Source organism: Cydia fagiglandana, chromosome 5 (assembly GCF_963556715.1).
Source record: "Cydia fagiglandana chromosome 5, ilCydFagi1.1, whole genome shotgun sequence".
In the NCBI taxonomy this organism is placed as follows: domain Eukaryota; kingdom Metazoa; phylum Arthropoda; class Insecta; order Lepidoptera; family Tortricidae; genus Cydia; species Cydia fagiglandana.
In genome coordinates, this window is record NC_085936.1 from 1848370 (window position 1) to 1859604 (window position 11235).

The following is an 11235-nucleotide window of genomic DNA, read 5'->3' on the forward strand; positions in this document are numbered from 1 at the left end:
ATGCCTGTGACGTCAGCAATAGTGATTTTACAATTCTCCGCACCTGTCACCGATGTGAAATTGGGGCCTGGTGTCAAGTAGCGGTACTGACAGTTCCCCTACTTGACGTTAGAGGTCGCATATGAAATAACTCGCGTCTTGGTAAGAAAACTGAAGTATGGAGTTACCATTCTTTTTTTTTACTTATATTTCCCTATGATTATGGTACGATAATTGAGCAGTTTCTATTTGATATTTATTTTAGTAGTTTTTAGATAAAAAAGGATATCCGTTTCCTTTTAAATGAGTACATAATTCTAAAACCAGCACCTCACAGGAAAATAATTTATCCTGTAAGTGACATACCCAGCGGTGGTTGTGTTCAACGTTATTTAATTTTTATTGAATAAAGTCTTAAATTTTTAACAATGTATACCGGATTCCTTTTCATAGTGGCTTTTGCTATCTTGGTAAGTCTTCTGCCTTTATAATATCAGTAGAATCCACTTAATATGATCACGTTTATAATGTACCATATTCCGTGTAATATTGGCTGCGGGGTAAATGTGGTTTACGCCTTCACATCGGGGCCTGCCGGCCTAGCCAATGTGACAATCGCTATCGCTTCGACAACCAAACGCTTTGTGTCTCTCTATCACTCTTTCAAATTAGTGCGACAGTGACAGTTGCGTTTCGATCGCTACGGAGCGTAAGCGCTTGGCATTTTGGCTACGCGGTCTGGTTACGTAATAAGCTCGAAAACATTACAAAAGGTAATCACGGTCCATATCCCGGTCCCGATATAAGTCTAGTGAAACCATAGACTAGGAATCCTCTAGACCGATTTTAGAGCAATTATTTCATGCAACCGATGATGCCAAAAATGCGGGGGTGCGCGGGACGAGGTGAGCGAAGTCCCGTGCTGCGATTGGTCCGTTCAAAGACACGGACGTCACACAAAGACACTTTCGACTCGAACATGGAGTAAAATTACCGTATGCGTGGCAGAGGGGGTAGCGCGACTATGCTCAGTCTGGAGGATGTTTTGTCTGTGAGTGAAACTAACCGTGAATCATTATCCGGGCCGATATAAGTCTATAATGAGATATATTTGTTTCAGGCCACAACCGCCGTCTCTGACGATTCTCTTTCGGCAACTATAGATGGAAATAAGTAAGTTCATTTTTAACCCCCGAAGCAAAAAGAGGGGTGTTATCTATATGTTTGACGCCATGTCTGTCTGTCAGTCTGTTTGTCTAGCTGTCTGTATTTGGCATCGTTGCTCTCCCACACCACTTCCGCTAGATAAGAGCAGTAGCGTCCACGGAGGGAGTAAAGCGTCATCTAGTAACCAAATATTTAACTTATGACAAGAGTATTTTATTTTAATAACTTCTTCCTCGCTTTATCCCGGCATTTCGCCACGGCACTAGTTTTTACGAAAGCGACTGCCATCTGACCTTCCAACCCAGAGGGTAAAGTATGCCTTATTGGGATTAGTCCGGTTTCCTCACGATGTTTTCCTTCACCGAAAAGCGACTGGTAAATATCAAATGATATTTCGTACATAAGTTCCGAAAAACTCATTGGTACGAGCCGGGGTTTGAACCCGCGACCTCCAGATTGCAAGTCGCACGCTCTCACAGGCGATCAGCGCTTTTTTTACTTTAATAACATGTTTTGGATTAGATCTGGATTAGATAAGGACTCGTCAGTGTCAAAACTGACGTTTTTGGTTGAATAAATGTCACTTTTAACACTGAGAGAACAGATCCAGATCTAATTCACAACCTGTTATTAAAATCAGAATACGCACATTAAATGCAAACATTTGTTTTCAGAATGAGCATACCAACAGATGATCTGTGTAGAAAAGCAGGGTAAGTACCTATATCAAATAAAATAATTTTTCATTCTAAATGTTGACCATATATGGACCAATATTTGTCTTTTATTTACATTAGGTATAACATAAGAGGTCTACCATTTTTGGGGTAGCCACCGGTTAAATCCCAAATAGAGATTAAGCTTGCTTCACTGAGAGAAAAAAGTACAACAAAAACACACTAAGAATTACAAAAATAAACTTAATCCGGGGACAAGGAGAGTTAACTAATAGGAACAAATTGACTTTTGCAATTTCTATTAGTTCTTGCAATTTCTATTATCTGTTTGTTGAAATTATATTTGGGATTACTGAGCTGTTTGTAGAAATAAATAAACTTTACAGAAATAGTGAAACGTCCATAATTATTACTAAAACTTCATTTTTCCCCCAGTATAGAACTGTTTTTTAATTCCTGGTGATGATTTTTCTCTCAGTGTTGATAAAACAACGCAAGACAGGTAATTGTGTTTGGGTTTGTTAGAATTGTCTCGATTGAGATTCGCCTCAAAGAAAAGAGCCAGCGATAAAACCTTTGTGTCAAAATATAAATAATGGCAAAAAAGTTTTGTATACAAAAAAATATCACTTATAGTTCGTTTTTTTAGCATTAGAAAGAACTTGCAAGAAGGTAAGGTTAGGTTAGGAAAAACGCTTTTTAAAAATCAAAAACTATTACTTATGAAAGCAGAAGAATATAAATAATCGTAATTCATTATTGTTACATATTTGCTGTGACTTATTTTTAATTAAAATGTGTTTTTCAATTAAAAGACACATCAAGATTGTTTACCTTATTTCTAATGCTAAAAAAAACGAACTATAGAACAAGTCTGCCTACGACCCAAAACGTCTAAGACCCATTAGCATCCATTCCACTATTTCGGGGTTGACCGGTTAAACCGTTAACCCAATGTAAAATTGTACTGGTAACCATGGTAACCCTAGGTTTAACCGGTTAATCCCGGGCTAGTGGGATGGTGCAAGTGGCGCTAACCAAAAGTTTCACATTATCGTGTTTTAACTACAATTTTGTCAGCAAACTCGAAACGACTCTGTCAAAATCAGGGCTCGGTAAAGTTGTCAAGCCAATTCACAAGCGGCAGCGTTTGAAAAAGACTTTTCACCACACCAACTCGGAAAGGCTTACTTTGCACTTCAAAAACTGATAGCAAAGTTGCATTTTATTGTTGCGAAGTAATCAAATGCAAATTTTGTGTTGTTTTCTTATGTTTGCTGGTAGAATTGACTTTTAAATAATGATTTTGGAATCATCCAAGCGGTGTGCCATCAAAATATTTACATAATAGCATTCATTTGCATTTGATTTTGTTTGATATTTTACATTTAATATTTGCTTTGGGTTGGTGTGGTGAAAAATTTTGTGTTTCACTCGGGGGCAAATTTTGTTTAACCCTCGTGCTTTGAAACCCTCGCAACGCTCAAGATTCCATTTTCGAACCACTCGCTACGCTCGTGGCTCAATTTTGGAATCTTTCGCTTGCTCGGGTATCAATATTAGCACGAGCGGTTAAACAACAACTTTGCCCCCTTGATAAACAAATAACTATTATAGTATATTTCCTTATTTTGCCTACAGTTAGTTATTTATTTAAGACCGGAGTCCTTCGAGTCCTCTGCTGAATCAGAGTCACAAATATCTAATACCTCTAAATGAGCAATTCTTGTTTATTTGTATATATACCGGGTGTGGCCTGTAATATGAGCAAAAAATTAAACCGTAGGCAGTATTACTCCTCATACTGACCAACATTTGTTCACCGACTTTTAAAAATAACTTGTAGTTTGATTTTTAATACACTTTAAATTTTATTCTAAGACGCAATGTATTGCGAATTTTGTTGTTTAGGGCGTGACAAGCAACGTCAATCACAATGATAATGGCGTGGCGATGGCGTCCATTGAAAATAATATTTATTTTGTATGAAAAATAGGGAGTCTAAATACTTCATAACTTTTAAAAGTTGTTCAACAAAAGTGTCACCGTTTGATGAGTACAATCTATGTTTTAATTATTTGCTCGTGTTACAGGCCATACCCGGTATATATTTTGGGGATCTCGGAAACGGCTCTAACGATTTCGATGAAATTTGCTATATGGGGGTTTTAAGGAGCGATAAATCGATCTAGCTATGTCTTATCTCTCTTATTATATAGGTAGGTATATATGTTTTCCGAGCAAAGACCGGTGTCCCAGATATTTATGCTTTATTCAATGTAAGAAATATATTTAATAATCCTTTCAGGTTTGTCAAAAACCCCAATGTCGCCACAAAACACGCCGCTGCAGAAGGCACAAAACAAGCTTCAACGTAAGTATAACTCAACCAATAATTAATAGGTAAATATGTAGGTAATTTTTATTAAATACAAATAGGTACAGAAGTTTACAAACGTATAACTAGGTAAATAAAAAATTAAGGGTATTACATGCTATTAGGCCATAGGTATACCCGGCTAAATGTACCTAGCACGCTGCTGGCGTTTCCTCTTTGCACGGCTAGCGAAATACGCTGGATTAAAAATGCATAGCGATTAAAATATATAGGTATGTGTGTTATTTTGGTGCTTTATAAATCAGCCATTTGTACAGTTTTTATCGTGCAATAAAGTTTAAATAAATAAATAACACATATTATTCTATTTATAATGCTGAAAATATTTTAATTTAAACTATTTATTTATTATTTATTTATAAAAGGGATTACAAAATAAATAAAAATATACTTAGTAAATTTTCTTGACTGTTATCCCAGCGATCGAAAATAAGGATATGTTTTTTTATCATAATATACATTAACATTGTTTATAATATGTACTTTCTCTTGCAACAATTAACAAGACTTGATGGATTTAATATATTCCTTTTCTAAATTTTATAGCAATATACATTATTGGCTGCTAGAATAAGTATGTGCCTTTATTTAGGGCACTGGGCTTTTTATATCTGTCGGTGGCCGATCGAAAGATCAGGCAGATTGCGAATTTCCTAGGCATATCGTGAAACTTGAAAATCTATGTCCCGTTCCCTGAGCCGCATAGCGGGTACAGTTTGTCCTTCAGGGCATCTAGAGCAACCTATCTATCCTATCTATTAGTTTAATGTGACTGCCGTGAAAACATTACCAGCTGCCTGATTTTAGGATCGGCTGCCGTCATATCAAACGTCCCATGGTATAATAATATACTCCGCCTGGTACTCTCTTCCCGTCTTTTCTAGGTCACCTGACTGACCCAAGCTACGTCATCATGCGACAGCGCTATATGATAATATGCGATAGCGCTATATATAGCGGCCATGTTATTGTGACGTAGGCTTGTGTCACTCTGGGAAGAGAAGACCATGTTTTATTAGACTATGAAACGTTCTAAAGCCGACCACTGGCTAACAGGCCGCCGGACGATATCGGCCTGTCAGTTAGAACAATATTTTGACACCGGCCGGCTGATATCGTCAGTGGTCGGCTTAAAAATTGTTGTTTTTTTGTTCAGTGGCAACAAAGATGAGCCAGCGATGTCCGTGACGGCCATCATTCTGACGGTCCTTGGCGTGATGGTCGCTATCCTCGGAGCGGGGTTATTTGCCCTTTATTTGCACAATAAACCGAAAGTGAACTAAATATGTAATAAATATGAATATAATAAATAGTTTAATCACGTCAATACAAAAATAAAAATGTAAAAATTCATTATGTAATAACTTAAGACCAGCTTATGCCTAGTCAAAAAGTAACCCCCCCTCCCCCCCCCCCCCCGAGTTGTCCCTGGCGCAAAGGTACCCATCACACTAGTCGCGTTACTATGTTGAATGGCGATTTAAAATAAAAAATGGGGCGTTATTTATAAAAAGGGACCTTATTGTTGATGGCGCTTACGCTGCACATCGTCGCGCGGCGTTGTACTTATATCGGAGCATCGTTAATAATGGCGTAAGCGCCATCGACAATAAGGTCCCTTTTCATAGATAATGTCACAAATATTCATAATTTTACTGTAGTTTTTATTTCCCTCCTGATTTCACAGTGTCAACTCCGATATTGGATGTCGGATGATGACGACATTAAATACCTTCCTCAAGAATCACTCTAAATACGTAAACGGCATGAAAATTCGTTCAGAAGTTTTTGGGTTTATTACGAACATACATACACACAAACAGACAGAGGCGGCGGGGGACTTTGTTTTATAAGGTGTAGTGATAATTATACCATCGTTATTAGGTTCCTATCAACCCGGTAATGGATAATTTTCAGTGCCAAGAGTCAATTGTAAACGAAAAGTAAAAAAAAGCGGCCAAGTGCGAGTCTGTGTGTAGACCTATCCATAGATACCCACACGTATGGGTTTGATAAAAAAAAAATTAAGTTTCAGTTCTAAGTATGGGGAACCCCCAAAATTTATTGTTTTTTTCTATTTTTGTGTGAAAATCTTAATGCGGTTTACAGAATACATCTACTTACCAAGTTTCAACAGTATACTTAGTTCTTATAGTTTTGGAAAAAGTGGCTGTGACATACGGACGGACAGACAGACAGACATATGACGAATATGCTATGCCCAGACTATGTCTGTCTTGTCAATACGCTCCCGAATCCCACATGTGAAAAGGCCTTAATAAAATATGGGTTTTAATACCATGATTATAATTATAACGTTACAGGAAAATTAATTATTTCGGCCGCGGCAGTCGTGGGTTCAACACGTTATTTATTGCTAAATATTTGTATTAATTATTAAAAATGTACACCGCGCACCTGTTCTTCCCAGCTTTTGCTATTTTGGTAAGTTTTATTTTTATTTATTAATTCAGCTGTAGACATGATTTGTCTCTAGCTTAAGTTTGACTTTAGTTTTGATATGAGTTCTTCATTTCCCACTACCCAAAGGTCGCCACAGATGTAGTGCTGTGTAGTGTTTTCTATCGTATTTTCTCGGCAACGTTCGTATTTTGTCATGCTACTTCAGTCAACCTCCGTACTTTTTGTACCGAGACACTTTCGTAAGTTTCCGTGAAAATACGATAGAAAACAATTATGCACTATTTATTACCTGTATCCAACACATTGTTACATTGCAATTAAGTCACGTTACTAGTAAATGAATGTTGATAAATAGGTAGGTATATATATATTTTTTTAAATAATAATAATAAATTCAGGAGCTAACTAATTATCATTTAAATTAGCGCTCCCCGTTAGTTTAACCAAGTTTAACGAAGCCTTGTCGGTAAATGTGGTTACCTACTATTTACGTAGTACTTAAATAAAAAAATATCACACTAAACGAATTTTTTAGGGCTCGGTTACACGTACCGAGTAGAGTGGCGAGACAGTAAAACGAAGTATGGAATTTTTACTCGGCCGAGTAACAATTTCATACTCTGTTTTACTGTCACGCCACTCTATTCGCTACGTAACGATCCTGGCATTAAGGATTAAAATGCTGACTGATTTTTTTTTAGGTGTCGACAGTTGCCTCTGAGGATTCTATTTTAATCAAAAGCAACGGAGAATCGTAAGTTAACGCTTCTAAAGAGTCTCAAGAAACCCACAAAAAAACCTTGTTGTTTTTAGGGTTTGCGATTTTTGTGGTTATAAGATAATGGAATCAAATGCCCTCACTCTTATTATTAGGGTTCCGTACCCAAAGGGTAAAACGGGACCCTATTACTAAGACTTCGCTGTCCGTCCGTCCGTCCGTCCGTCCGTCCGTCCGTCTGTCACCAGGCTGTATCTCACGAACCGTGATAGCTAGACAGTTGAAATTTTCACAGATGATGTATTACTGTTGCCGGTATAACAACAAATACTAAAAACAGAATAAAATAAAGATTTATATGGGGCTCCCATACAACAAACGTGATTTTTGACCAAAGTTAAGCAACGTCGGGAGGGGTCAGTACTTGGATGGGTGACCGTTTTCTTTTTGCTTTTTTTTGTTTTTTTTTTTGCATTATGGTACGGAACCCTTCGTGCGCGAGTCCGACTCGCACTTGCCCGGTTTTTATAAGGACGTTTAATATATCGACTTTCAGTAGTACATATTCAGTTTAATATACCTACTAAGGTGGTGGTACTGGTGCTCGACGTGGTACATGTCATCAGTACGGCTACCATCAGTTTGATATTGACATAAACGCTATCTTGAACGTAATTTACTTTCTATGCATCTCGCTCGTACTGACATGTTAGTGCGAAAGAGATATATAGAAAGTTAATTACGTTCGCGATAGCGTTTATGTCAATGCCAAACTGATGGTAGCCGTACTTGAAACTTAAGTAACAAAATTTGTTTTCAGAATGTCCATGCCTACAGATGAGTTATGCACAAATGCTGGGTAAGTACAAAAGTAATGCACATAAAACATATTTCATTTCATTGATTTATAACAAAGAATGATGAAAACATGTTACTTTGTATGTAAATTTTCTATTGAGTGTATAGCCTGTACACTTTCCTAAGATCAAGTACGCCATAGTAACTATGGCGAATTTAAAATCGGACAGGCTATAACTAATTTCGTGTTTTGTTTTATGAACTTAAGAAAGAAGTTAGAAAAAAAATACAAATATAAATAATTTTTTCCATTAATATTTACAATCAACATTAGTTTAGATAGAATAGAAATTCCGGAAGCGAAGGACACAGCGAAGGCCACCTTCTTACTTGGACAGCCGTAAGCGCATGTCACATATTTTTGCGGCCGTCGAAAATGAACATATTATTGTATTATATTATTGATATAACACAGCTAAGCTGGTTTTAAGGCCATCCAGCGTCATTAGAGGGTAAATTAAAATGTAACGTCTATGCGCTAGCTATAACTATGAATATTGTATTTCATTTTAATTAGTATACTATATTTTGTTCACCATTAAAGAAAAGGGGTCAGAGGAAGAACATTTTTTGTGTTTATGTACAGTCTGGAATAATATGCTACTCTTCGCAGGCCGCAAAAATATCTGACACAATCTTATTTGTAGAGCCATAAGTGTCACATGTTTTTGCGGCATTCAAATTGTAACATATTATTGTTACTGTATACAAAATATAAAATTAGGAAATAATAAAAAAACATTCTTGCAGGTTTGTCAAGGACCCGAAGCCAAACACACCAAAACTCGCTGACCCCACAACCACGTTCAAACCGAACCACACCACCAAAACCTCACCTACCCACGCCCCCGAACATGAAGCCTCTACGTAAGTAAATAAATAAATTTGTTTTTACACAAATTGACTAAGCTCCACGGTAACTAGTAGATTTAGAGACTTTAGTCCGCTAGATGGCGCGGTTGCACGGAGCAGGAGAGTGGGGTAACGAAAAATATTTGAGTAACGCTAACTGGCACGAACGCACTAGGGAATGCAAATCGGTTATTTTTTGTATGGAAATAACCGCGGTTTCGGTTAATAACCGATTATTTCCACATATAAAAAATAACCGAAAATAACCGATTTGCATTCCCTAGAACGCACACAACACCTCCGCCCGCTCCGTGTACCAGGGATGTTGCGGATGCAGATTTTTTGACATCCGCGGATGCGGATATTTAAAGGCTAACATCCGCGGATACGGATGCGGATGTCAAAATTAGGTAAAATACTTAAAAAACGTCTAATACGTATATTACACTTTAGTGATTTTTATAAAAAACGATACATTTAGTACCTATTTGAACAAGAATATATATAGGTGCGTTGTATGTAATAAACAGTAACTTGGCCGATTTTTGTGGTCTAGACGATTTCGTTATAGGTAATGACGAAATTACGCCGCCGTTAAACCGTTCCTGTACCGACTTATTCGACATCCGCATCCGCATTAAGATCCGCATCAATTTTACGCGGATGCGGATATTCACAACATCCCCGCCAACAAGCGAAAAAAATTTATAGTTAATTAATTTAATTATAGATCAGCCTAAATAAAAATGTAACACTGCTAGGCACAGGCCTTCTCTAAATAAATATCCTTGTTTTCAGAGGCAACGGGATGTCGACAACAGACATCGTGCTGACAGTACTTGGCGTCACCGCTGGCGTCCTCCTCCTGGCGTTCTTAGGGAATTACTTTTATAAGAAACAGAAAACTCAATAAATATACACTGTAAAATATAGTTTATAGTTTGGCAAGCCATTTCCGTTAGTAGAAAAATGCGGAAAATTAAAAAAAAAATGTGCGAAGGGATGTTCTTCCATAGAAAATTTGGAATTCGCGCCTTTTTCTACTGACGGAGTGGGGTCGCCAGAGTATAATTTCAAAATAGTTTTAGTAGACATTGTGCTGACACCGCTCATATTGCTGACAATACTTGGCGTCACCGCTGGCGTCCTCCTCTTGGCATTCTTATTACTTTTATAATCAACAGAAAATTAACTAAATAAATAATGTAAACTAACCCCAAAATTGTTTTTATTTTCCTACGTCGACATTTCAGATTGCAAACGCATGGCAGAAGGTAGTGAACGGTAAATTGTCTCTATCACTCTTTCATATTTAGTGCGAAATAGAGACATATGCAACATGTGTGTATCGTCACAGAATAAATAATAGTACTAGGTACAGAAGACTCACTCTCTAATAAAACGCGTCTGTCACGATCAGCACAGATATGGCCGCTAGGTGGCGACAGCGCCACGCGCGGCTTATGGCAAACCCCAAAATTGGGGTCGAACGGATGTACTTTTAGCTACCTGTAACAAAGCGACGAAATCGCGGAGTGATATGAGCCACACCTGGTATCGTTCGCTACGTTCATTGGCATCTTGGCTAGGCATCCAAGGTCAGAGAATGGTAGGTATAGGTAGATATCTACTTTTAACAACACGGGTACATATACAGACGAACTGCAACCCGACCGCAATGTATATGAGAAACGCACGCTGACTGCACAATTTCCATACAAATTGCAGTCGGGTTGCAGTCCATCTGAATCGGGTCTAAGCTGCATAAGCCATACGTCCGATATACTTAGACCACTTAGGGTTACCAGATACAAATTTAGAATTTCCTGACAAAATTCCTGATATTCGAATATTTTTCCTGATATTTATATTTTTGACGACGAGTGGGGAGGGGGGGTTGAGTCTAGCCGTTAGCGATGGCCACCCGATTGAGCCGCTAGCCGCGTTTTATTAATTTAAGTTTTATTAAATTTATTATTTGTATTCATTTAGGTAAATAAAGAGGTACTTTATAAAAAAACTCTATTAATTCTAAAAATTCCTGACATTTTCGTGCTCCGTCCCCATTCCTGACAAAAGGCCAAAATTCCTGACATGTCAGGAAAATTCCTGTCATCTGGTAACCCTAGATATACTGCCGTATTCGAACTTCAAGATATTCA

At 37.6% G+C, this 11235-nt stretch overlaps 2 protein-coding genes across 2 annotated transcripts; both read left to right on the forward strand.

Moving 5' to 3' along the window:
• The first annotated feature begins 345 nt into the window (after positions 1-345).
• On the forward strand, positions 346-5565 carry LOC134664312 (uncharacterized). The gene is made up of 5 exons (XM_063520882.1): positions 346-449; positions 1100-1152; positions 1821-1859; positions 4132-4197; positions 5378-5565. Exons 1-5 carry the CDS (start codon positions 408-410, stop codon positions 5502-5504), a joined length of 327 nt encoding a protein of 108 aa, XP_063376952.1. The 5' UTR covers positions 346-407; the 3' UTR covers positions 5505-5565.
• A 1001-nt stretch (positions 5566-6566) lies between these two features.
• On the forward strand, positions 6567-10003 carry LOC134664311 (uncharacterized). Its single transcript, XM_063520881.1, has 5 exons — positions 6567-6666; positions 7347-7399; positions 8184-8222; positions 8972-9088; positions 9872-10003. The coding sequence occupies exons 1-5, from the start codon at positions 6625-6627 to the stop codon at positions 9984-9986; spliced, it is 366 nt and encodes a 121-aa protein (XP_063376951.1). The 5' UTR covers positions 6567-6624; the 3' UTR covers positions 9987-10003.
• Positions 10004-11235: the final 1232 nt, after the last annotated feature.

Coding starts and splice junctions, on each gene's coding strand:
- LOC134664311 (XM_063520881.1), top strand. CDS start 6,625: ATGTACACCGCGCACCTGTTCTTCCCAGCTTTTGCTATTTTG. Junction 6,667..7,346: donor TCCCAGCTTTTGCTATTTTG/GTAAGTTTTATT, acceptor ATTTTTTTTTAG/GTGTCGACAGTTGCCTCTGA. Junction 8,223..8,971: donor GAGTTATGCACAAATGCTGG/GTAAGTACAAAA, acceptor ACATTCTTGCAG/GTTTGTCAAGGACCCGAAGC.
- LOC134664312 (XM_063520882.1), top strand. CDS start 408: ATGTATACCGGATTCCTTTTCATAGTGGCTTTTGCTATCTTG. Junction 450..1,099: donor TAGTGGCTTTTGCTATCTTG/GTAAGTCTTCTG, acceptor TATTTGTTTCAG/GCCACAACCGCCGTCTCTGA. Junction 4,198..5,377: donor GGCACAAAACAAGCTTCAAC/GTAAGTATAACT, acceptor TTTTTTGTTCAG/TGGCAACAAAGATGAGCCAG.